General features: G+C 46.9%; 2 protein-coding genes across 6 annotated transcripts in view; one reads left to right on the plus strand and one right to left on the minus strand.

Annotated features, from left to right (window-relative positions):
- TTLL9 (tubulin tyrosine ligase like 9) overlaps positions 1-18,068 on the plus strand; it is a 50,539-nt gene extending 32,471 nt beyond the window's left edge. For both annotated transcript variants that reach the window (XM_061437215.1, XM_061437214.1), the window contains 5 exons: positions 9,061-9,119; positions 9,876-10,072; positions 11,956-12,069; positions 13,254-13,378; positions 17,712-18,068. In XM_061437215.1, coding sequence (XP_061293199.1) covers positions 9,061-9,119; positions 9,876-10,072; positions 11,956-12,069; positions 13,254-13,378; positions 17,712-17,788 — 572 coding nt within the window. In that variant the 3' untranslated portion in view covers positions 17,789-18,068. The remainder of the gene's footprint in view (positions 1-9,060; positions 9,120-9,875; positions 10,073-11,955; positions 12,070-13,253; positions 13,379-17,711) is intronic.
- On the minus strand, positions 132-26,474 carry PDRG1 (p53 and DNA damage regulated 1). Of its 4 annotated transcripts, none has more exons than XR_009740451.1 (6): positions 26,159-26,474; positions 24,569-24,644; positions 23,435-23,509; positions 21,257-21,337; positions 9,912-9,983; positions 132-3,424 (listed from the first exon to the last, which is right to left on the minus strand). XR_009740451.1 is itself a non-coding variant. In XM_061437218.1 (5 exons), exons 1-5 carry the CDS (start codon positions 26,243-26,245, stop codon positions 9,976-9,978), a joined length of 327 nt encoding a protein of 108 aa, XP_061293202.1. In that variant the 5' UTR covers positions 26,246-26,474; the 3' UTR covers positions 9,911-9,975. The 4 variants fall into 4 exon arrangements, 2 of the variants coding, with proteins under 2 accessions (XP_061293202.1, XP_061293200.1); XR_009740450.1 differs by lacking the exon at positions 132-3,424 and adding an exon at positions 7,529-8,271; XM_061437218.1 differs by lacking the exon at positions 132-3,424 and having other exon boundaries at positions 9,911-9,983.

Genomic DNA, 26,474 nt, shown 5'->3' on the forward strand with positions numbered 1-26,474 from the left:
AACTTTTGATAACATGCTGTATTGGCAAGGCTAGGGGAGTATATACATTGCTGGTGAAGTGTCAACTGTACAACTGCTTAGGCGGCAATCTGGCAAATTTCTATCAAAAAACAAATGCACAGACACAGCAATTCCTTTCTGGGAATTTATCCTCCAGGTACACTCACAATATAGGATAGGAAAAGAGAGATTTAAACATTATCCACTGCATAGCCTTGTTATGAGAGAAAAAAATAATAATGGGAAATAACCGAATGAATGGTTCATTTATACAACAGAATACTATCCAGCTGGTAAAAAGGAACCAGGGGAGGTGACTTATGTATTGATGAAATAATCTCCAAGATGTATTGTTCATTGGAAAAAAACTAAGTGTAGAACTCTGTGGAAAGGACGCTTGCATTCATGTTAAAACGTATGTCTCTGTATATACATTTATCTGTGCATAGACATCTCTGGAAGGATAGACAAGAAACTAGAAACAGAATTTGACTTGGAGGAGAAATGAATGGGAGGGGACAGGGTTGGGGTTAGGGGAAGGAGATATTCCTTATATACATTTTTATACTTTTGACTTTTGAACTATGTGAGTCTATTATCTGGTCAAAATAAAAAGAGCAAACGTTGTTTTTAAGACTTTTAGACATGAGCATCAGAGGAAAAGGGGTAAATGATCTAGAAATAAATATTTAGGAGATAAACCAGCAGGACTAGGTTACCTTCATATGGGAGAGGTGGAAGTAGCAAGTGATGCTGCCAAGCTTCTGGCTTGGGCAATCCAGCTAATGCTTTTAGCCAATTCACATCGCTCTGCCTTAATCTCATCATTCAATTAAGTGTCTGTCCAAGGTAATACATTTGCATTCCCTGAATGTCAGAAGGGCTTAGGCCTTCCTGAGTATTTTCTACAATTTGTTTCCTTCTGTTTAGCCAACGTTAGCATTTCCAGTATATCTTATTTTGTGATTCTAACAAGAATTTGTCATAGGCAACTCATTGAATTTATTTTAGTTTCATTTTTTGCCACCTCATTTCTTATTAAGGTTAGATGAGGGACTTCCCTGGGTAGTCCAGTGGTCAAGACTCCATGCTTCCACTGTGGAGGGCGCGGGTTTGATTCCAGGGAACTAAGATCGCATATGCCATGTGGCCAAGGAAAAAACCTAAAAGTAAATAAAGTTAAACGATACATGTAAAGCATTTAGACAGTGCCTAACCCAGAGTGACTACTCAGTACACATTATTGGTCCTCCTGCCCTCATTTTAAAATGTTTGTTTGCCTCTAGGCACCATAGAGCCTTATTAAATTGAGGACTCTCCACGGCTAGTTTCTGTTTAACAAGGCTTTGCTGTTTTCACTGTGAGTGAATACACATAATTTTCATCCCTTTGTTTAATTGCTTTTAATTTTTAAATATTGAAATATTTAAATTATATAGAAAACTGCAGGAAAGGCTGTAACAGAAATCTATGCATTTACCATCCAGATTTAGCAGTTATTAATATTTTGCCTTATTCGCTTCAGATATTACACACCAACTTTTAAAATAATAAAGCAACTTTGGATTGCAAAATAATAATATTAATATATAAAATTATTTAGCTGACTTTAAATAAATATACATATTATATATATATATAACTTACAATTATTCAAATACATAAATCAGATACACATACTCAAAATGAAAAAATATTCACCTCAACACTAATAGTAAACAAGCAGAAACAGCTTAATCCACCATAGAGGGATGGTGAAATGAATGATAAAGCATTTCCGTGATCCTGTGTAGCTGTTGAATACAGTGAGGTGATTGAAATGTTATGGAAAGGTAACTACAGGAATTCCCTAGTGGTCCAGTGTTTAAGACTTAGTGCTTTCACTGCTGATGACCAGAGTTTGATCCCTGGTAGGGGAACTAATATCCCACAAGCATCCCACAAGCCATGCAGTGCGGCCAGGAGAAAAAAAAGGTGTCTGTGGTAGAATGTGAGGTGGAAACCACATGTGCGTGTAGAATCGGGCTGTGTTTACAATCCCATCTTTTGCTTTTACATTTCCGTTTAGAAGAAAATATGAAAGGAGGTTCACGAATCTATTAACTTTAAAAAATTTAGAAGATTAAAATCAGGTCTGCTGCTGCTGCTGCTGCTAAGTCACTTCAGTGGTGTCCGACTCTGTGTGACCCCATAGACAGCAGCCCACCAGGCTCCCCTGTCCCTGGGATTCAGGTCAAGAAACATTTATTTTTAACTTTAACATTTCTCTATATTATGAACTATTCTTGCAACCGATATGCATTACTTTAATAATAAAGATAATAAAACATTTAAAGGATATAGCCTTCATAATAAAAGTATAGCTCTTTGAAGACAAATCGGAAAATCCAGGAGAAATGTACAAAAAGGAGGAGGGAGGAAGAGAAACCTTTTCTAGTCACACTAGAAATAACCTTTCTGATGTATTTCCTCTGAAATTTTTGTTGTTGCCTACCCTTTTATATATGAGTGATCCTGTTAGGGGAAGCACACTGACTGAAACCGCCCACCCTGGCTAGGCACTATAGTAACCATCTGCATTTTATGACAGGAGGTCCTGGTAAGGAACACAGAACTTATAAGCCACCCCCAACCGGAAGAGTTCAGGAAAGGTCAAAAGGAGACCCCACATGTCCAACCACCTCCCCGAATCCTCACTGGCATCCCTCTTAGCTGAACAAGGTGTTCACCACCAGGAAGGACTCTGAGTCAGAATGATTGGCTAAAGACAACCCATCACCATAAAACCTGAGACTGGGAGCCATGTGGTAGAGCAGTTCTCCTGGGTTCCCTTACCCTACTGTTCTCTGCCCCGGTGCCCTTTCCCAATAAAATCTCTTGCCTTGTCAGCACGTGTCTCCTTGGACGATTCATTTCTGAGTGTTAGACAAGAGCTCAGTTTCAGGCCTTGGGAGGGGTCCCCCTTCCTGCAACAATCCCACTAAATAAGTATAACCTTTTTTTTCATTGAACATTAAATATTTTCCTTATAGACATTTTTTATTAGTTACCAAGTATTCCACTGAGTAAACTCACTGGTTTACTAATCCTATTGTACTTGCTGCAGACATTTGGGAAGTAGTCAGTTTTTTCTCAGAGAAGGCAATGGCAACCCACTCCAGTACTCTTGCCTGGAAAATCCCATGGACAGAGGAGCCTGGTAGGCTGCACTCCACGGGGTCATGAAGAGTCAGACACGACTGAGTGACTTCACTTTCACTTTTCACTTTCATGCATTGGAGAAGGAAATGGCAACCCACTCTAGTGTTCTTGCCTGGAGAGTCCCAGGGACGGGGGAGCCTGGTGGGCTGCCATCCATGGGGTCGCACAGAGTCGGACACGACTGAAGTGACTTAGCAGCAGCAGCAGCAGCAGCAGTTTTTTCCTATAATGACAGACAATGCTGTAAAAAAACATTTTTTTCATAAATCTTTTACTATATTAAAATTTTTTCCTTTATATGGCCTCACAGAGGTGTAACTATTGGGTCAAGGGAATCAGCCAAATTGTTTTCCAGATTTCCCCATATTTTTACCCTCCCACTGACAGGGCCCATTTAGCCCCAGCTCCCCAGCACTGGGGACAATAAAACTGATTACAAAACACGTTTCCTAAACAATTGTCACATCTAAGTGAAGCGTATATGGGCATCATTATACCATTCTTGTGAGTATTCTGTGGGTTTTGAGTTTTTCCAAATAAAAAGGTTTTTAAAAAAATGTAACTCATTTGCTGGGGAAGCAGATTTTTGCCTTAGAATTTGCATCTCTTCCAATTTGCATTTCCCTCCATTTACATTCCTTTAAAATTGTGTATCGTTTACTACTAGAAACTTTGTGCACTTTCCCAGATGGCCTTTTACCAGTTTTATTTTTTTTGCTTGTTTTAATATCCTTTATCTATTTATCTATGAAGGTCATAAAATTTTATTGTTAACAATTTATGTGTGATTTTCACACAGAAAAACATTAGCCTGTCATCTTTCTTACAAATCTTTTCTCTAGTCGTGTTTGCTTGTCATTTTTGGCTTTTCAGTCTGACTGATTTCCTTTTCACATAGTTGACTATATTCACTGACTTCCTCTGTGATTTCTACTGCTGTTTCTAAGCTAAGAAAAGATTTTCCCCTTGAAAGATTTCACAGCTACTCACTCAGCTCTGCTTCTTTATGGATTGCTTCAGTTGTTTGCTTGCTGTTCACCATTTAGCTCGTTGGTTCATTAGAACCTGGTTTCAGGTCCATCGCGGAGAGAGGAGGCTGGGAAATCAGCTGACCCACACTCCTCCTGTAGCCTCTGCTCCGAGAAACTAGGAAAGTCCCTGATTTCTCCTTCCTGAGGGTAGGAGCAGTATGCCGAGAAATGTGAGCACTTCTTCCAACAAAAGGGAGCAATTTCCCCCCCCCTTAAAACCAGTAACTCTCTTTGCCTGAACATCCTCTTTTTCCATTTTTTAAATAATAACTTACTGCGGTATGTTCACATACCACACAGTTCACCCGGTTAAATCATACAATTCAGTACTTCTTAGCATCTTCACACAAGCATCACCACCAACAGTTTTAGAACAGCTTCAGTTCAGTTCAGTTCAGTTCAGCCGCTCAGTCGTGTCCGACTCTTTGCGACCTCATGAATTGCAGCATTCCAGGCCTCCCTGTCCATCACCAACTCCCAGAGTTCACTCAAACTCACATCCATCGAGTCAGTGATGCCATCCAGCCATCTCATCCTCTGTCGTCCCCTTCTCCTCCTGCCCCCAATCCCTCCCAGCATCAGAGTCTTTTCCAATGAGTCAACTCTTCGCATGAGGTGGCCAAAGTACTGGAGTTTCAGCTTTAGCATCATTCCTTCCAAAGAACACCCAGGGCTGATCTCCTCTAGAATGGACTGGTTGGATCTCCTTGCAGTCCAAGGGACTCTCAAGAGTCTTCTCCAACACCACAGTTCAAAAGCATCAATTCTTCGGCGCTCAGCTTTCTTCACAGTCCAACTTTCACATCCATACATGACCACAGGAAAAACCATAGCCTTGACTAGGCAGACCTTTGTTGGCAAAGTAATGTCTCTGCTTTTGAATATGCTATCTAGGTTGGTCATTACTTTCCTTCCAAGGAGTAAGTGTCTTTTAATTTCATGGCTGCAGTCACCATCTACAGTGATATCAGAGCCCCCAAAAATAAAGTATGACACTGTTTCCATTGTTTCCCCATCTATTTCCCATGAAGTGATGGGACCAGATACCATGATCTTTGTTTTCTGAATGTTGAGCTTTAAGCCAACCTTTTCACTCTCCTCTTTGAACAGCTTCACCGTCCCCCAAATCAGCTTTTCTAGGGCTTCCCTGATAGCTCAGCTGATAAAGAATCTGCCTGCAATGAAGGAGACCCTGGTTTGATTCCTGGGTTGGAAAGATCCCTTAGAGAAGGGATAGGCTACCCACTCCAGTATTCTTGGGCTTCCCTTGTGGCTCAGCTGGTAAAGAATCTGCCTGCAATGCGGGAGGCCTGGGTTCAGTCCCTGGGTTGGGACGATCCCCTGGAGAATCGTCTACCCACTTCATTATTCTGTCCTGGAGAATTCCATGGACTGTATAGTCCATGGATCCCAAAGAGTTGGACACGACTGAGTGACTTTCACTCACTCCAAAAAAACCCAGTACTAATTATCTGTCATTTCCCACTTCCCTACAACCCCCTTTCCCAGCCCTATGCAACCACTTTCGTCTCTACACATTTGTCTTTTCCAGACATTTCATGTAAACAGATTCATAAAATATGTGGCCTTTTGTATCTTACTTTTTTTTTTTTTTTGGCTGTGTTGCATGACTTGTGAGATCGTACTTCCCTGACTAGGGATCGAACCGAGCCCCAGGCAGTGGAAGCACAGAGTCCTAACTGCTGGACCTCAATGGAAGTCCTCTTAACTTCTTGTATTAAAGCCTAATGTTTTCAAGGTTCATCATGTTGTACCATGTATCAGTAGTTTTTTTCGTCTTTTTTGTCTCCACATTTTGGCTATTAATAATACTTCTGTGAACATTTCTGCTCAAGTTTTTGTTTGGACATATGTTTTTATTTCTCTTGGGTATACACTAGGTGTTGAGTTGCTAGTCACATGGTAATTCTGTATTTAACCTTTTGAACAACTATTAGACTATTTTCCAAAGTATTGCACAATTTTACATTCCCACCAACATGGTAGGAGGGTTCCAATTGCTCCACATCCTCGCCAACACTTGTTATTATCTGTCCTTTTAAATTATAACCACCTTAGTGGATGTGAAGTGGTTTTGATGTGCATTTCTTTGATGACTAATAATGTTATTCATGAGCTTCTCATGTTATTCATGAGGCCATTTGGGAATCTTTGCAGAAATTTCTACTCAGTTTTGCGCAGTTTCTCATTGGATTGTCCCTGTTATTGTTGAGCTGTAAGTTTCTAGATGTATTTCCAATACTGCTTCCTTATCAGATACATGATTTACAAATATTTTATCCCATTCTGTGGGTTGTCATGTGTCTTTTAAGGACTATTTTTTTAGAGCAGTTTTAAGTTTCACAGCAAAATTGAGAGGAAGGTAGAGATTCCCCATAGACCTCCTGCCCCGACATGTGCACGGCCTCCCCCATTATCAACACCACTCACCAGAGTGCTACATTTGCTACAATTGATGACCCCATGTCCATAGTTTATATTAAAGTTGTACGTTCTGTGGGTTTGGACAAATGTATAATGGTGTGTGTCCATCATTATTGTATCATACAGAGTATTTTTACTACCCTAAAAGTCCTCTGTGCACTTCCTCTTCATTTTCTTTATAGTGTCCTTTGAAACATAAAATTTTCTAATTTTGATAAAGTCCAATTTATCTACTTTTTGTCATCTGTGTTTTTGCTGTCCCATCTAAGAAGCTCTGCCTAACCCAAAGTCACAGTGACTTATTCTTGAATTTTATTCTAAGAATTTTATAATTTTGGCTCTTATATTTAGGTCTGTGGTCTGTTTGGAGTTAATTTTTGCCTGTGATATGGTAACTTCATTCTTTCACACACTGATATCCAGGCATCCTCACCCCATTTGTTGGAAAGATGATGGTTGAAGTGAAATGAAGTGAAAGTTGCTCAGTTGTGTCTGACTCTTTGCAACCCATTGGACTATACAGTCCATGGAATCTTCCACGCCAGAATACTGAAGTGGGTAGCCTTTTCCTTCTCCAGGGGATCATCCCAACCCAGGGATCAAATCCAGGTCTCCCACATTGCAGGCAGATTCTTTACCAGCTGAGCCACAAGGGAAGCCCAAGGATACTGGAGTGGGTAGCCTATCCCTTCTCCAGGGGATCTTCCCAACCCAGGAATCGAACCGGGGTCTTCTGCAATGCAGGAGGATTCTTTACCAACTGAGCTACTAGGGAAACCCAAGATGATGCTTGCCCTCACTTAATTGCCTTGGCTCCCTTTTCGAAAATCAATAGACCAAAAACGTAAGGGTTCTCTTCTTATTTAGTGGTTTATTATGTGCTTATTCTCTTGAAATTAAGGCAGAAGAACTCTCAGACAAGTGTGACCAAAAAGTCTTTGAAGAGTTATAAAGAAGACATTCTAGGAAAATGGTGCTAGGGAGGATACCCACTTCCTCTGGAGAGGCTGCAATCCTGCCGGATGTGCCACAGACACGGAGAAACATAAGTGTTAGGGGAGTCAGACTTGGATCAGTGACCTAGAGGCTCTTACCTCCCCATCTGTGAACGATCCAATGTTTCCGGCCAGGGTTCTCGGCCACCTCAATCAATAGAAATTGATCAGAGGCAAGAAATACAGGAAGGTTTTATCGGGGTCCCTGCAGCAGCAGAGGGGAACAAGAACAAATAACAGGTTCCCTTGCTAGCTGGGCTCACCGAGGTGTGAGGAGTGGGTTATTTCTATGGGGTGAGGATAGGGGTGTGTCCAGGGTCAAGCTGGAAGTTTGGCTTAGGTGGTTTGCCCACCCCTTTGGTGGTGCTGTGTGCAGTGCTCTGCTTTTGCTCCTGACTTCCTGCTTTTGCTCCCTGCCCTTCAGAAGTGGAAATAGGGCTCTTTGGTCTCTTTGTATCTTGTTGTCCAAAATTTTCCCCAGTTGCACATGCACGCAGTTCTTTTTAGTCCCTTATAGTTCCTTTGTATTTTTGCTTGAGGAGGAGATGTTTGTCCAGGTGCAAGCACTGCAGCAAAGGGTCCTGGTCCTAGGACTCCGCCTGTTTTACCAAGTCCAGGAGAAAGTTATGTTTGCTTCTTCGTGAGGTTTTGGGTTCCATCCTACTTAGCTATGTAGGGGAGGGTGGGGTATGCCAAGTGGCTGTCTCCCTGAGCCTTTCTGTGAGATGGGAGAGATTTGGGGAAAAGAGATGATGTGTGTGAACATGCTCTATAAGCTTTGAAATGTTGCTGATGTTACCGGTGGTGATGATACCGGTGATGGTGATGATACCAAAAGGCAGACTCTCAGGTTTGGGACTTCAAAGGTGGCCATCTTGACCCCATCCCAATGCTGGGTCATTTCTCCAATATTCCTACAAAATAGCCACCCAGTCTGAGCCTCTCTAGTGACAGAGAGCTCAGAACGTCCTGAGAAGGCTGTTCTGTATTTGGTGTCTCTACTTGTTAGAAAGGGTTCTCTAGAGTGGGACAATCCTAACTAATCTAATAATATCAGCCATGCCAGGCACTGTAAGAGGTACTTCTACACAGCATCTTATCTGATCTTTCAGATAACCCCGGGAGATCAACATACTACTAGGCACCGGCATTTAATAAGGGGGGAAACAGGCTCAGAGAGGTTAAGTGACTTGCTCAGGAGCCCACAGCCAGTAAAGATAGATGCAGGCATGATTTGGACCCGAGTCCATCTGACTCCAAGACCCACACACCTGAGCTCTGGGCTGTTTGGTAGCCTTTCCTCAGAGATTCCCAAGCAAGGGTCTCCGTTTGGTCCCTGGGGGCTACCCTTCTTATCCACACTGGCCCTTGACCACTGACCTCTGCAGACGTTCACCTCACCAATGTCGCTGTGCAAAAGACGTCTCCCGACTACCACCCAAAGAAGGTGAGGAAGCTGGGCTCCTGCCCTCGGATATGGCCTCAGGGACTGGGCTGGGGTGGTGAGGAGGGAGAGCCCAGGAGAGTTCTCCAGAGAGGTCAGGTCACTGCCTGTTTTCAGGGCCCAGGGTAAGAGTATACATGGAGGCCCACAGATCACGTGTTTAAATGTTTAAGAGTTACAAATCAAACCAGTACGCCCTTTAACAATATGTGTTGTGTCGTCCTACCTGGACAGATATTATCTATCTATCTACTACCTACCTACCTAATAACCTTCCAGAAGACCAGGTTCATATTTAGCATACTCAGACTTCTCAGAGTTAAGAGCCAGAACAGAAGAGTACAGAAAGAACTGGTCCCCAGCTCTCCACCACCCTGTGGGGGCCTCCTGCAAACATGCACACACCCAAAACAGCAAGCTGTGGGTGACTCCCTGGGTCTTGGAGTACCCACATGGTCAGTGCAATCTGTCCTCAAAGGGCAGGCCCAGGGAAGAGGCCGGTGCAGGGCATTTGGGCAGAGACTTCTGGGGTGGCGGATAGCAGGTGGTGCTCTAGAAAGAGAGGCCCAGGCTCTGGGTAGGCCACACCTCCTTGGGAGTGCAGATTCTCTGCCCTGTAAGGGTTCTGCTCATCACAGGACTCAGGGCTGGGCTCCCCTTGTCCAAGACTAGGGTCTGTGCTGATGGCGAATGGCCGTCCTGGTTGGCCAGGTCTGGGCTGATTAAAGTTTCCTCTCTCAACCTGGTGGTGGGGCCCAGGGCTGCAAGTGGATGCTGCAGCGCTTCCGGCAGTACCTGGCGTCCAAGCACGGGCCCGAGGCAGTAGAGACGCTTTTCAGCGACATGGACAACATCTTCATCAGAAGCCTGCAGAGCGTGCAGAAGGTGATCATCAGCGACAAGCACTGCTTTGAGCTGTACGGCTATGACATCCTCATAGACCAGGACCTCAAGCCGTAAGTGGATGGGCTGGTGGCCCGGAGAGCACGGGGGTTGTGGGGGAGGGGGTATGTTTTATACCCTCTGCACCCAAACTGCCTGGCTTTAAGCTCAGCTCTGCAACTTCCTGGCTGGGCATGCTTCCCTTCTCTGAGCCTTGACTTGCCTGGCTGTAAAATGGTCACTGTGCAGAGAGGAATGTTATGAGGAAGAAATGAGCCCCATGCCCGACACTGGCTTTTCCCAAGCATCTGCTGAGTCAGCAATCCTCCCCTCCCATTAGGCAAGAAACTTCCCCTCTGTGAATCCTGGTGCTTTGAGGATGCAAAGGGCTGGGCAAGGGAGTATTGTTACCATGTCAATTCCCAGAATTTTGTGCCTTCCTGCAGTGCTCACGAGGAGGTTGAACACACCTGAGCTGTCAGGGAACACACTGATGGCCCTTGGGTGATACAACAGGGCACAGAAGCCCAGTGGGGCTGTCCAGGCAGCTTGAGATCATGCAGTAAGTCCAGGGCTGAGCTGGGCCCAGAGTCCACGTTCCTGGACTGAGTAGCTTCCACCAGCACTATGGGTCCTGGACCCAGCCCCCTCCCCAGGGTCACTGTATCGCTCTCGGGGGCCTTTCTGAGCCAGGAGTAGGAGCCCTAGAGCAAGACCTAAGTCAGGCCCAAGTTCAAGAGAAACCAGGGCCAGGCCCCAGCAGGTCTCTCTCCTTTGCCCTCTGGGATGCAAGCTGTGCTACAGGCATTAACGTGGACACTGACGGGGGAAATGAGCTTAGAAGGAGGCAGTAGATAGGAAAAGGGGGCCCCAGTCTCTCACTGACCTGCTGGGTGAGCCCTCCGCCCTCTGTGCCCCAGATTCCTGTCTGTCAACTAACAGAGCTGCAGAAAACCAGAGGTCACAGGCTGGAAGCCCTTGGGCTGCTTTTGGCCTGCAGACACTTTGAGTTTGACCTTTAGAATGTTTTTATTTCATTGGGTTGATTTTCATTGACCATTTCCCATAACTGGAAGATGTTTGCACAAACATCGGGATGTTTTGGAAGAGTCAGAGGGTCTTAGAATTCTGGGTTCATATGCTCACAGGGCAACACTCTGCTTGAGCTGCCACAGCCACCCCTTCAGAGGTAGAACGCTCTTCCCAGCCCACCACAGGCCTACCCCTCCCTGCCACTCCCCACCCCCCTGACTTGGCAGGCTGGTTACCATCTTTTAAAAACCATCTTTTATTTAATACTTTTATTGATATATTTGGCTGCAACTGCACTTCACTGCAGCATACGGGCTAGTTGCCCCCATGCATGTGGGATCTTGTTTTTTTAATTGGCCAGTAACGCTTTAACATATTTTTCAACATCAAGTTTTTACAGATAATACACATTTTTAAACTTTTAGTACTAGACAAAAATACCTAGTTCCAAAATTTGAAAAGTCCAAATATCAGTGTTTGAAAAAAGGTGTTAAGAATGCATGTGGGATCTTAATTCCCCCACTAGGGATTGAACCCACGCCCCTTGCATTAGAAGGTGGATTCTTAACCACTGGACCACGAGGGAAGTCCCCTGGTTACCATTTATAGACAAATGTTCACTAGGAAAGTTTCTCTCATACTCCAGCTCTTCTGAAAGAAGCCAAAGGAGTAATAAGCACAGGGCACAAAATTGTTCTTACCCTCACCAGCTTGCTTCATTTAAGTCACCACCTGGACCCTGTGGGGGTTTCAAGTGTGACAGTTGTTTTCAAAAGTTTTAGTCCCTGAAACCTTTCTTCAGATGGAAACGTAGAGACAGCAGTGCCGGTTGAATTGAGGGTGGGGCCCAGGCACCTCATCTAGTCTCTCGTGAAATTTCAGGGACCAGGCAACCTTAAGATTTTCCATTCCCTTCCCTCCCCAGGTGGCTCCTGGAGGTCAATGCGTCCCCATCACTGACAGCCAGCAGCCAGGAGGACTATGAGCTCAAGACCTGCCTCCTGGAAGACACCCTGCACATTGTGGACATGGAGGCCAGGTGAGAGAGGGCAGCCTCGCTCATACACCCCTGTACCTCCCCATCAGGGCTCCCGCTGAGGAGAGAGAACTTGGAACCCTGGAACTTGAGAGGACCTCAGAGATGTCTCTGGCCCCTCCACCCTCCCCCGCCCCACTGTTCCACAGGTGGGGAAACTGTGATGTTCACACAGGATCAGGTCCTGGCCCAAGGATTCGGCCCTGACCCAGCAGAGCAGGGCCAACTACAGCTTTCTGAGATTCAGTCCCGCAGAATTTCCTCAACCTTTCCTGACTGTGGGACCCTGACCCAGTCACTTCTCTCTGAACCTCAGTGTCCTCATCTGTAAAGTGGGAGATTTCATATCTAACTCTCAGGGTTGTTAGATTAATTTACAAAGGTAATTTATTTTAACATGTCTAACTCACAGTAAGTACTCAGTAAGAGGCTATTTATTGATATAATGATGTATATATAATAGGAAGATCCAGGGTTTGACTTCAGGAATGGCTCAGACAGTGTTGGCTGGTTTGTCTGTTCTCACTTTCCTCTTTCTCACCTCTTTCCTCTCTGTTAGTTTCTCCCCAGTTATTCCAGCAAAATTTTGAGGGCTGACTCTCATTGCTCCCTGGTGGGATTGAGTCACATGCCCATCCCTGAATCAATTACTGGGACTCTGATTGACCAAGCCTAGGTCTTGTGCCCTCTCCCAGGGGTTGGGGTCAGCCCCACTTGAACCATGAGAGTGAGAGAGTGAGGCTGGTTTTCAAAAAGGAAACCCCAGGTACCCAAAGGCTAAAAGAAGTGAAATGGATGCTGAGCAGGCAGAACCTCAGGTGTCCACCACCCTCATCCACCATCACTTATTCCTTCAGCAAACACTTGAGGCCCTCCTGTGTGCCAGGCCTGGTGCTAAACACTGGGGAACGGTAGATAAAGGACACGGCAGTCCTAGTCCCCGCCTTCGTGGAGTCTGATCTGGGAAGGACAGCAGACTTTAAACCAGAAAGCACGTTACTGGGGCCAAGTGTGGAAGCCTGGGGACAAATGGGGGATGACCCCCTCAGGTTATCCCCCACTTTGGATGGACAAAAGGTACTCGGACAGCGTGGGCACCAGTAGGGTGCTGGGAGCGTGCAGGGCCCTGGCCTGAGGGCCCCACCAGGTGAACCTTCATTAACCCTTTGTACCTCCTGCTTGTCCAGGCTCACAGGAAGGGAGAAGCGAGTAGGAGGCTTTGACCTCATGTGGAACGATGGCCCTGTCAGCAGAGAAGAGGGCGGTCCTGACCTATCGGGGATGGGGAACTTTGTGACCAACACACATCTCGGTATGTGGGGCTAGATGGGGAGTGGGTACATGGGAGGTGGCAAGTAGTCTGAGAGGCAACTTTTCATGGAGGTTAGAATGTTTTACTAGATTTCTATTGTTTGGTATTTTTCTCTGTGTACACTTTTATTGACTTAATGTGCTGTGCTGTGCTTAGTCACTCAGTGATGTCCAACCCTTTGTGATCCCATGAACTGTAGCCTGCCAGGCTCCTCTGTCCATGGGGATTCTCCAGGCAAGAATACTGGAGTGGGTTGCCATGCCCTCCTCCAGGGGATCTTCCCAACCCAGGGACTGAACCTAGGTCTCCCACATTGCAGGTGGATTCTTTACCATCTGAACCACCAGGGAAGCCCAGAATGTTTTAATTTGGTCTAAAATTTACCAGCTGTGTGACCTTGAGCAAGGGACTTAACCTGTTCCTCATCTGTAAAACAAAGATTCAATAGTTTCTATCTCAATATATGCCTAGAATACTGCACGGCATGTGGTGAAGGATATTATTAATCTGTTATGAGGCAGATTTCAAAAAGCTTAGGTGGCACATAAACAAAAAACACGATATGTTGCTAAAAGAAATTAAGGACTTCAGGGCTTGACCTTAATCTTGGCTTTTAAAAAGTGAAAAATTTCCCTGACTATAAAAATTATTCACACTCATTGTAGAATATTTGAAAACTAAAGAAAGAAATGAAAAAAATCATCCAAACATAACCATCTTTAACAATCTGGTGTATTTCCTTCCAATTTTATAAAAATGCATATATTCATATTTTTTTCTACAAAATTGGCATTGGGCTGAAGCTTTGAGTCTAACTTTTCCACATAGCATTTTCCAGCTCATTCAATAACATTAGTAAGAGCCTCTATTTTGGGCTTACTTGGTGGCTCAGCTGGTAAAAAATCCACCTGCAATGTGGGAGACCTGGGTTCGATCCCTGGGTTGGGAAGATCCCCTGGAGGAGGGAAAGGCTACCCACTCCAGTATCCTTGCCTGAAGACTCCATGGACTAAAGGCAGACAGGACTGAGCAACCTTCACTCACTCTCTTTTGGAAACACACTATGGCCAGGTCCAGACTACTTTACATACATTATCTCATTTCACTTTTAGGTAGCCTTGATTATTTTACAGACGTGGAAAGGGTCTCCAGATGTTAGATCACGCGCCAACGGTCTTGGTCATAAGTGGTGAGAGAGGCCTTGAACCCAATCTGTCCAACTTCAAAACCCGAAAGCTAGGCTGCTAGCACTTGTCCCTTGGCAAAATTAGAAACAAAATCACCATACAGCTGCAAAAACATCCCCAAATTTATGAAACCAATTTCACATAATTGAGCATTTGGCATGACTCCAGTTTTTCACTTTTATAAATAATGCTGTGAGGACATCCTCTCAAATAAAGTTCAACTGAAACTGGCTATTTTTTTTAGGACAGATTCCTAGGAATAGAACTACTGGGTTAAAAAAATGGACTTATTACAGTCAAATTGCTTTCTTAGAAAGATTACACAAATTTGCAAGCTCTGAATTTAAAATGACAGCAGCAGCAGCAACAAAAAAACCTTTGCCAACTTCATAGGTAAAAATATTTACTTGTTTTCTGTGCATTCCATTGATTATGTGTGAGGCTTCAGAGTTAAAATTTGCAGTTGTTCTTTTGTAAGCTGTCCATACTTATTTTTCCCCCCAGTGGGCTTCCATTTTTCTAAATTTGTAAAGGCCTTGGATATTAATATATTGAGGATATTTTCCCCCTGTCAAACTTACTGTAAATATTTTCCTTTTGTTTGAATATTTCCATTCAAACAAAATGAGTTTGTCATTTTCCTTTTTGTTTGTGGCATTTTTCTTCCTTCTTTTTTGATGAAAAGTTTTGAGTATCTTTTAGGCTTTGGTATGATTTAGGATTGGGTTTGGCTGCAAACAACTAACAAACTAATAGTTACCCAGAGAGGAACTGATTTGTCTTGAGTCACCAGAAGTCATTGGGGAGGCCGTAAGTGACAGATGCACAGTGCCACCAAGGACCCAGATCTTTCTTTACCACACTCAGCCTGTTAGCCCTGATGCTCATGCTTGTTGCCTCATGGCTGCTCCAACTCCAGACACTGTGTCCTTATCCCAGGCAGGCCCAAGGGCCAAAGGCTTTCCTTCAAGCTTTGACTGTTCCCAAAGGAAAGCAGGTAACTCTGCTGACATCTCACCCGCTAGAGCTGGGTCACATGGTGCCTCCGCTGCAAGGAGGCCCAGGAAGTCAAGTTCTAAGCAGTTTGCTTTGAGGAAGGCAGAGGAGAGGCGGTTTGTGAATGCTTCTCCCACGGCAGACCCCTAGGGCCTGCCACATGGCGTTGTTGGAGGATGGCTATACAATGCTTTCAAGCTGTACAATCACCTGGAAATCTTGTTAAAATGCTGTTCTGACTCAGTAGGTCTGGAAGAAGAGGGCTAAGAGTCTGCACACCTAAAAGCCCCCTAATAGTTAACTATTGTTGTGTAACAAATTCTCTTGAAGCTTTGCAGCTTGCAACGACTGTCTTACTTGCTTATGATTCTTTAGGTGTGGCTTGGGGTCTCTCACAGGGGCAGGCACTTAGCAGATGTGCTGAGACATGGTGGCCTAGGATAGTTTCATTCACATGTGCGGTGGTCAAGACGGGCTGTCAGCTGCCTTTTCTTCCAGGTGGCCACTCGTTCACACAGTAGTCTCAGGGTTCCAAGAAGGCGAGAGAAGACAGTGAAGCCTCTTGAGGCCTAGGCTCAGAAATTCCACGTGTCATTCTGCCACAGTCCGTTAGCCAAAGCCTGTCCAGCCCAGATTCAGGGGTCAAGGAAATAGACTCCATCTCTTGATGGGAGGAGAGGCAGTTACTTTGCAGATAGGTCCATAGAGGACTAAGAGGATTGTCACAGCCACCTTTGCTAACAACCCACCTCAGATATCAGTGCCAATGGTTCCTGCACCATATTTAAGCAGCAAAGACTCAGAACAGTGGTTCTCCAGTTGAGTATCTGGGTGGGTGATTTTGAATATAAGAGGAGCTGGCCGGGGGTGGGAAGAGTATTGATGAAATGAATTAGGGATGTGTTGGCAATCTGGTGAAAAGATCAACAGATAACCCAGAGATGAGCCTAGAACTCCAAGAGATTTGAATTGGACACGAAGGTTTGTGAATTATGAATGAATTATGAACCTTAGTTAAGGCTAAGGCTCCACGGAACTCACTTTGGAAAACCCCTGGGATTGGCATTTAGTGGACTTTCAGCCCAGGGAAGCCTTGATTGCTGTTGAGTGCCTAGGAGGCAGGGGTGGGGCTCTGGGGAGCTGAGAAACATGGCAGACACCTCCAGGTCAGTAGTTGTGCCCAGGGGGATTCAGTCATTCAACCACTGTTTGTGAGGTGCCATTAGTGCACCTGGCACAAGATTAAATGACCATGGAGTTGCCTCAAGGATCAGCTCTGAGCACAAAAGAAAGGAAACACTATGAATGCACTAGGAGAGGATGTGAAGTCAGCCTGAACTGCCTGGGACACCCTCCCACAAGAGTAGGAGCCACCTCTGGGGCCATCCACCTCTTAGCTGAATGTGCCTGACACACGAGATTTAGGTACCAGGCCCTGTGCCAGTTTTAAGTGCATTTTCACGGAGCAAAGCCAGAAGGCAGGGCAATATGGGGAGTGGTTAAGAGCTTGGCCTCCGGAGCTAGGCAGCCTGGGTTCAAGCCTCAGTCCTGCTACTAATTGTGCGATTTGGAGCAAACTACTTCACCTCTCCGAGCCTCCTCTTCTCTTGCATACATTATGTCTGTGAAAGCTCAAGTCAAATCTACATCCTCACCTGAAGTAGCCCCTGATTTGGGGTAGGCCCCCAGTGAATACTACCTGATCCTTGCATTTACCCCATAAAGCAGGTATCCTGATGTACAGATAAGAAAACTGATGCTCAAAGAGTTAAGTGACCTGTCTAAAGGTCATGGCGGTTGAGAGGGGATACGTGCTAGGTCGCATCAGTCATGCCCAACTCTGCAACCCTTATGGACTATAATACACCAGGCTCCTCTGTCCATGGGATTCCTCAGGCACGAATACTGGAGTGGGTTGCCTTCCCCTCCTCCAGGGGATTTCCTGACCCAGGGATCGAACCCACGTCTCTTCTATCTCCTGCACTGGCAGGTGGGTTCTTTACCACTAGCTCCACCTGGGAAACCATCCGTGGTTGCCCGGCTTCTGCTGGCCCCTCCTTCTGCAGGTAGGGGCACCGGCCCCTTCTACTCCCCTAAGACCCCTCGACCAAGGACAGCCCATCCCAGTCAACTCTCCACTTCCCTTCCAGGCTGCGTCAATGATCGGAAGGAACAGCTGAGGCAGCTGTTCCGCTCCCTTCAAGGCCAGAAGAAAACGCCCAACTAACCCCCAGCATGGAGAACCACTGGTACCACAACGGCCCTCTCTCTGCTCCCCGTTTTTCAGCACAGCAGCACTCAGAGCACTCAGTCACCCTCCCTTCCGGCCTGGCAGCTGCTTTGGCCCAGCACCCCACCCTACCCTGGATATCTTTGCACCAGAAGAGAACCAATCTCTGGGACTGGATAGATTTTAACCTTGATGGATTGGTTAGCTTGGTGAAGAGGAGAAATGCAGCAAGTTATACCTGAGGGAGATCACATCTAATAAAGCATTACAGCCCTTATTTGGAGAGTCTTTGGGCTCCAGGTTTGGCTCAGGGAATGCTGTTGCCGCAACCACATCTTCCTGGTTTTGACCCTTTGATGTCTCTCAGGGGATGTGTTGATAGGCTCCTCCAAGAGCAAGGGCTCAGTTCTTAAACTGTGTCCGCAAAGCAAGCAGTTGTTAAGACTGTGTGTTTACTGGGGGTCCGAGTAAGGGCTGAGCCTTAAAACATCCTGCCCTTCTTACAATACCCTGACTGCATGTCAGGGGACCCATGGAGCTCCCTGATCATCTGAAAACCAGTGGGCCAGAGCATCCCCATTTCTCAAGTAGAGAAGGCAAGGATCAGGCAGGCAGAGCTGCTTAGTGAGTCTCCATGAAGGTGCACTTATTAAGTCAGCTAGATGACCTAGGTGCCTCTCTGGGCCTTCCTATTTGAGGTTGGGAGCTGAGCTTTTTAGATTAGAAAGCCCTGGGCTGTCGGGCAGAGATGGCTTGGGGAGTTGGGCACATGTAAGAATGTCTGCATTTTCCACATTCCAACGCCTCTTGGTTGAAGAGGAGTTGAACCAAGAGTGGGCTGGTGGCTAACTGCTTCAGGACAACCTTTCAAGGGACCCCAGGCAGCTCCTCTATCACTCCGCCTGCTTCAGGACAGTTCTTTTAACTGAAAACAGCAGAATCTGACTGCAGGGGGAAGGGAAGGGCTTTTCAAAGAAAAATACTGGCAAATCTAAGTAGGTCAGCCAGCCTTGGGAAGGCCAGAAGCCAGGCCATTCTGGGGCTCCTGCTCCAGAATGTGGGGGCTTCTCTCATCCCTGTGACTGGGTAAAGCCCAGACAACCCTAGGAATGGGGTCCACGTCTCCAGGAGAAAGAATCTGATTGGCTCTTCTTTGGCCTAGCATCCACCTGGCCAGATAGGCAGGGTCAACATTCAGAGACAACTTTGAGCCAAGCAGTCATCCAGACAGTATCTACCAGTGAATGCCATAACTCCCCATTTTCTTACATTTTTATTTTAAAAAATACAACAGCAACATGTCCTTCCCTTGCACCCAACCATGTAGTTTCTATTCTGAGGGAACCACATAACTGTCTGCACACAAATTATGAGCTTATTAGACACCTGTCTTTGCTTCTCACTTTGATGTATCTTGGAAGCTTGTTCCAGATCAGTTTTCAGCTTCCTTATTCTTGATTACAGCTGTGTAATAGTCCACTATTTGGAGTTATCACATCCTTTCATCTACTCTGGACATTTAGTTTCCGATTCCACCTCCCTACTTCCTAGGGCCACCTTGGAAAAACCCCAGCAATTTCTACTAAAAAAAAAAAACTCAAAAGGATGCAAAACCAGAGGTTTGGGCCAAATGTGGCTTATATAAAGTGTTTTATTTGGCCAATATTCAAGCTTTTTACAATTTTCTGAATTAATCAGCAGTATTTAAAAAGCAAAGGATTCAACTTAAAAAATCTAAATTTCTAGGTTTTCGAAGAAAGCACAAGATCTGGCCATGGCAGCCTGTGTCCCCACATTTAACTATCGGCCAGAACCAAATGGAGTGCCCTCTCCACCCTGCCCTGACGTCATTTCAAGGAGGAACCACTGCCCCTTCATAGACAGTACTCCAAAGGGAGTGGCATACCTTCCATTAAGGACAAGTGAGGTAAAGACTAGAAGCTACTATTCGTTCATTTAGGTAACATGTATTGAGCCCTTGAGGCACACCGAAGACATCCCTCCCGGCACATTCACATTAGGGTTGCAGACCCTGAAGGCAGACGGGAGCTCTAAGCAGCGCTGCCCGGGTTCTGCTTTCAGAGCCCGTGGAGTCGCGTCCCGCCTAAGCACAACACAGCAGGATGGCCCTCATCCATTGCTGGCGCAGGGCTCTGCAAGGCCTTCCTGACTCCAGAGCAGCCGAGGTGCGATGACAAGCAGCACCCGCTCTGGACTCCATCCCGGGGGTGAGCAGGAAAATGGGCCCCAGTGGCAGCACGGGGGACTATGTGTCTGCCTGTGCTGAACCACAGAGCACTAACATTCTGTCCTTCATCCAGCACAGGAGCCTCCTGTAAGCCTCCTGCTTTATTCCAATTCTGCTACACACACTGCTTGAAAATACGTCTCTCTCTTTCTGAGAGGAATGCTGGAATGAGGCTCCCACTCTTCTCCCTCCAGGGCCCATTCCAACAGCAGGCCATTGTTGAGAAGTGCCTGCTGCAGTCCTTCTCGCACCCCCATTGGCGCTGCCCCCACCCACCTCCTGGTGGCTACCAGGGCCTGTCAATGGGCCTTGTGTCCATCCAGCCCCAGTGGTCAGGCCAGCAGATACTGGTGTAGACTGAGGGTTCCCTCCTGCTGTCAAAAAGTAGCCAAGTGCTACAGACAAAGAAGCTTCGTACATGGCTATGGCTGCATTTCTCACACCTGTCCCCTTGCAGGGTAGATCCTGTCCTTGCAGGTTTCAAGGCTGGAGAGTTCTGGGTCCTCCATGACCCAGGGGAGGATACTGGTCTTAGGTCCCCCACCTGGGTTCTTAGGTTTCATCCTTTCAAGATGACCTTGAGAGCTTTAAGCTCATCCTGGTTGAGGGGAGTCAGGTTAAAGCCCTTCAGCTCCGGTTTGCCTAGGGGAAGAATTCATCAGTGAGTCAGGGCTCCTGTTGTCCAACCTACTGGCCCTGGAGTCTAGCCTGGCAATGCAGCTTACACTGCATTCATGCTGCCAAAAACTTGGCCTTGAAATCTGACAGAGAAGGGCCTCAAATTCTGCAAAGCACAGAACGAGGAACATCAACACCTGTTCCTGAGTTACCAAGAACCTGCAGAGTCATGATGGCTGTGCAGAACCCTCCTAATTTGTGCCAGACTGACCAATTTGGAGTGGTTAGGTTTACCTAGAAATTCAGCTCTAACCTGGACCACCTGACTGAGGCCTTCTGACGCTTAGTCAGAGGTATCTTGGCCCCCACAGTCACACCCTGGCATAAAATGTGAGACACTCCATGCCATTCTTGTGCCTGAAAAGAACTTGTAACAGGAATAAGATCCCACCAACTTCCTGTCCATTCCATCTCTGGTCAGCTCAAGACAACCCTGCCCACTTCCCACTCACCAGCTGCCCACCCCAGCCTGCCAAGTCTGAGCTCATACTGTCTCCCCTCCTGGTTTCCAGCCCCACGCTTAGTCCCCAGGCCAATACCTTGGGCCTCAAAGAGGCGATTGACCTTCACTTTAAGTTGTTTCCGGAGTCTTTCTATTTCTTTATCCAGATGTTCCTGATCTGAAAAAATGAGACAAGCAAACAAGATGAGGTTACACTACAGACACCCAAGGATACCAGCCTCTGCCCAGCCCCACTGAAGGCAGGGGTCTGAGCATGCGGGGGTGAAAATGGGACTTGGGAGACCAGTTGAGGAAGAAACTAAAGGCTAAAGAAGGGACATGGCCTACCCCGACCACTGAGTGAGCCCAGAACAGGGCTGAGCACACTAGTTTCCCAACTTGCAGTTTATCAGCCTGTTTTCATTATGCAAAGTACCCTGGGCAGTGGATGGGGAAGGCAATACCAGGACTTTAGGTCACCCTCTCACAATGAAATTATGGAAAATTCAGATTTAAGAATAAAAAGACACAGCCTATTCGAAGATGGATGGAAAATAGGTGGTTGACGAAGTTTACAAACCCACATCCATCCAGGTGAGGAGTTTTCACAACAGCAGGATTGTGGTAACTGTGACCTGAACAGTCAACATTCTGTCTCATGCTCACACTTAACCAATTCATGGCAGGGAAGAGAAGGCTGTCTTACAGAATGGACTGTGCCCAAAGGCAGATGCATCGTGAGAAGTGCAACCAACTGATGACACCCAACCAACTCCATCTGCTGTTTTCACCCACTCATGAGTGACATTTTTGCCTCTCCTACAGACCTTCATTCTTTCTGATGGTGATAAGCCCTGACCAGCTAAGCATTCTGACCTGGGCAGTCGCTCGGGTTCTCGTTGTAAATGAGTAACCACCATCTTGCATGATCTTTGTTTAGCCTGTGTCCATCCCTGAGAAAGAGATGCTACCCTGGAACCCTTCTAGGTCAGTGACAAGACCACACTCATGGGCCAAGAGAGCTGGGGACCTGACCCTCAACCCAGGCAGGCAAGGCCCTCTGGAAGCTTACTCTAAGCAGCCTCCAGTCCCTCTGCAAGTACAATGACAATTCAATTTTATAACCATGATTTTAGTGTATGTTTTCTTCTTTTTTTTTTTTTTAAATGTGTATTTATTTAACTGTGTTGGGTCTTAGCTGCAATGCATAAGCTTAGCTGTCCTATGGCATGTGGGACCTTAGGTCCCCACCAGGGACCCAACCCGAGTCCCCTGCACTGGAATGTGGACTTTCAACCACCGGACCACCAAGGAAGTCTCTAGTGAATGTTTTTCAACAGAAGTTTCTCCTCCAAGCTGATCTACTTTCCTTTGACAGAATTTCAGTTTCAGCAGGGATAGAGTTACCCTGTTTTCAGCGGCAGTGGCAACTGTGCTGCTGGTTCTCTTGGCCCACATGTTTTCAGGGGTGAGGAAGAGAAAACGTGTAACCTGCCCTTATCCCAGCCAAGGACCCATCTGCAGCCTGACCTTTTGCTTTCACGACTTTTCTCCAAAGAGCCTCTAGGATCATGGTTGTGAGATCTGTTGTGTACCCTAGTGTGGCAAACTCAAGAGCTTCATGCTCCTCAAACCTCCATCTTCAAGCCTGATGCTACTCCGGGGATGTGAAAATATGAGCACGTGCCTTAGATCTGACCAATGAGGTATCAGCAGAAGTCCCTGAGGAGGACGGTCTTATTTCCAAACTAGAGAGCAAGGCCATATATGGAGAAAACCCTCCTGCCTCTCCTCTAGCCTGGCTCTCAGACACGAGGCCTGCAATCATGACACAACAACCAAGAGAATACATCGACTCTGCTGAGCAGCTGTGCCAGTCCTGGACTGCCCATCTCTGGACAACTTCGTACATGAGATGAACAGAACTGTATTTCCTTAAGTCCTACTAACTGCTAGAGTTCTGTTATTTGCAGTCCAACTCATTCCTCAATGACAAACACGCACTATGCTGCTGCTGCTGCGTCACTTCAGTTGTGTCCGACTGTGCGACCCCATAGCTAGGTACATATATTATTTTATCTCAACTTTTACAACAACTGTGCTATGTAGACGTATCCCCCTTCAGAGATGAAGAAACAACTCAGTGGCACAGCAAAGATTAAAATGCACACAGCCACCAGCCACCTCGCATCAAGCTGCCAGAAGCCGGGGTGGGGGTGGAGAGGGTGTGGCATGGGGGGTGGTGCTGTTCCTGACCCCTGCCCAGGAGGCTTACCTTTCTCAATCATTTCCTTTGTCTCAGGGTGAGGCATCCTGATAAACATGTTCCCAAAGCAAACCATCACGTCTTCTGAAATGGCAAACAGTCATTCCTTCAACAAATATTTTGATGTCAGGCATTGCTTTAGATGCTGAAAACACAGCAAAACAGGACGAAATTCCTGCCTTCCTAGCTTATGTTAGAGTGGAGAAGAGAGACTATACAACAACGTCAAGACAATACAGATATGATTCATCAGACCCTGAAAGGTATCTTAGAGAAAACTAAAGCAGGGAAAGAGAGATGGGGAATTCCAAAAGGAGGAGCTTGTCATTTATACCAGGCAGTCTGGGAAGGTCTTACAGATTATGTGCCATTCCGGCAGAGACCTGAAGAAAATGAGGAGTGTAAGCCCTGCAGACACACATCTAGGGAAAGAGCGAGCCAGGCAGAGGAACCAGGAACAGCAAGGATCAGTAATGTGCCGGTGTGTCAGAACAGCAAGGACAGCAGTGAGGGTGCAGCTGATGAGCGAGCATTGAGGGCAGAGGAGACAAGGGGGGAGAGTTCAAGGAAATCAGTTAACACAGAGTCCTGTAGGACTCTGGAATTTTACTCTGGTGAGACAAGAAACTGGAAGGTTTCAGGCTTTCCAGTGCACTTTAAGTGCTTGGTTCCTGAGGCCCTTCATCATGGCCTGGCCTCTGCCCATCTCTCCAGCATGATCACATGCCCCTCCCCTATTGCTTCCTCTATCGCTACCACTTAGCCTCACCTAAAGAGCTGCCATCCCATTACCCAAGATCAACCCTGTGTTCACTTCCTTCTTCGGCTTTCTTACAATTTTCAGTTCTGTATTTATGCTGTTGACTTACCTGTAGAGCACAAGGGCAGGAACTTCACTGTTTTTACACCCCCAGCACTTTCCCAGTGTCAACTGATAAGCTAGCAGCTAACAACCTATCACCGAGGTAAGAAACTGAAACCCTGAGCCACAGTCTACGTCAGACCTGCAATACTGTCTCTCCCATCTCCAGGGCTGTGCCACACACCTGTGGCCTCCTGCCTGGTCTCTAACAGGAATAAGTCAAAGGCATTAGAAGGTAAACTGAACAGGCCTCTGGGCTGCAGCAATGAAGCTAGGCTTACCAGTGAGGCTGAGATCCTTCTGCAGGGCCCTCAGGCCCTCCCGGTTCCGATTCCTTTTGGTATCCAGGTCCACAATCTGAAAAGCACAGGGGCAGGAGGGAACTCAGTTACCTCCTACCTGGATCTGTACTCCCAACAGACCAGGGATGTTAAAACCTAACAAAGACGACAAAGCATCGTTCCTCGGTTAATTCTAATGTCCTGCCTAAGTGGACAGATGTGTGAAGGTGCTTCTTCCCCTACTTAGCTTCCAGCTCCTTAAAGACAATGCTTCATCCAGGTGTCTTCCCCTCCCAGAGGAGGTGCTGGGGAAATGTCTAATGACTAAATGGGTAAGTTTTTATTATCATCCACGGGAGCACCAGTTCTCAAGCTTCAAGGCATTTCAGAATCACCAGGGGAGTGGAAACCACTTCCTGAACAAGCTCCTCCAGCTGATTCTGACCGAGTATCCTGAGAAAAACGACAATATTGTATCAGAAAGGCACGGGTATTGGCACTGAGACGGTGGTCACAGCAAAACGGCTACTAAGAAAGTGAGGTGGCAGTGCAGTACTACTGCCGGGCAGTGGAGGCTCTGGGGCGGAACACCCAGGTTTGAATCCTGCAGCTTGCTACGAGCTGTGTGACTTCACCTCTCTGAAAAACAGGGACAGGAAGAGGACCCATAACCTAGGTTATTAACCTAGGAACTAAGTGGCACAGTACTTGATACACAGTAACTACTCATTCAACTTTAACTGCTATTTGGCAGCCAGCACACCTTGATGCAGTGTTTACTAGGCTCTCCCTTAATACCCAACTGACCAAGCATCCAATCATTCTAACTGGAGATGAGGAGTCTGAATCATTCTTGATCCCTCCTACTCCCTCACCCCTATACTTCAGCATCATGGAGGCCATCTCCAAATGGAGATGACCCATCACCACCACCTAGGCCCAAACCCATTCCTTACTGGCCCCTCATTTACCCCTTGCCCCCTTATAGTCTGTGCTCTACAGAGCAGCCAGAGGGATCTTTCAAAGCCTCAATCCATTATATCACACTCTCTTCCCACCACAAGCTCCCTTAAACTCCCTGTGCAGGTCTCCACGGCCCTCCGGTGGCCTGGGCCCCACACTTCTCCCACGTCCCGACTCCTGCGCGATTACTAGACCATCTGGACTTCTTTCCTGTTCCTCTTCTGGCTTGGACTGGAGCGGTGCAGCCCAGGTCGGTGTGATGGCCCAGAAACTGCATTTTCAAAAAGCGGTTCAGGTAAACCAAAGGCCCAAAGAGGTAATGGGTCGGGATCCGGAAAGCTGGGCAAAGGGCAGAGGAAGAATGGCAAGAGAGGAAAGGCCTGGCACAGAAGGGCTTAATATGTGCCAAATACAGGAGTCAAGGGCGGCGCTGTGCCACGCATTCGACATTTGGCCAACATGACCTCACAACCGCCCGGTCTGTCGTCACAGCCCTTGGCCCACAAGACTAGGTCAATTCACAGCGAGCCCAAGCTGGAGCCGGATTCCGGACCCTGGGCGCTGCTCCAGGAGCTCGCAGGCCCAACCGCAAAACCCGAGCCCCAACCCCGCGGACAGGCCTCCTACCTGCCGTTTGTCCGCCAGCACCTCCTCGGCGAGCTCCTCCACCTCCACCAGGTACCGCAGCACCCGTTCCGCCTCGGGCGACAGCATGATGCCTGCCAGTCACGACTCCGCTACGCCGCTACCCTACCGAGCTCACCTCCAGCTCTGCTGCACTGCAGCTCCGTCCGCGCACGCGCCGCTCTCACAGGGCTTCCGGCACGCATGCGCAGTTAAAAGAAGAACGGAGGCTCGCAGGCTCCAAAGCTCGCGCGAAAGCGGACGCGAGAGGCGGGGCCTAGCTTGGGGGCGGGGCTGGAGCGCCCCCTGCAGGTCCAAA

The sequence above is a fragment of the Bos javanicus genome, chromosome 13 (genome assembly GCF_032452875.1).
Source record: "Bos javanicus breed banteng chromosome 13, ARS-OSU_banteng_1.0, whole genome shotgun sequence".
NCBI classification, from domain to species: Eukaryota; Metazoa; Chordata; class Mammalia; order Artiodactyla; family Bovidae; genus Bos; species Bos javanicus.

Coding starts and splice junctions, on each gene's coding strand:
- PDRG1 (XM_061437216.1), bottom strand. CDS start 26,245: ATGCTGTCGCCCGAGGCGGAACGGGTGCTGCGGTACCTGGTGGAGGTG. Junction 24,645..26,158: donor TGCTGGCGGACAAACGGCAG/GTAGGAGGCCTG, acceptor TGTGCTTTTCAG/ATTGTGGACCTGGATACCAA. Junction 23,510..24,568: donor GAAGGATCTCAGCCTCACTG/GTAAGCCTAGCT, acceptor TTGCCATTTCAG/AAGACGTGATGGTTTGCTTT.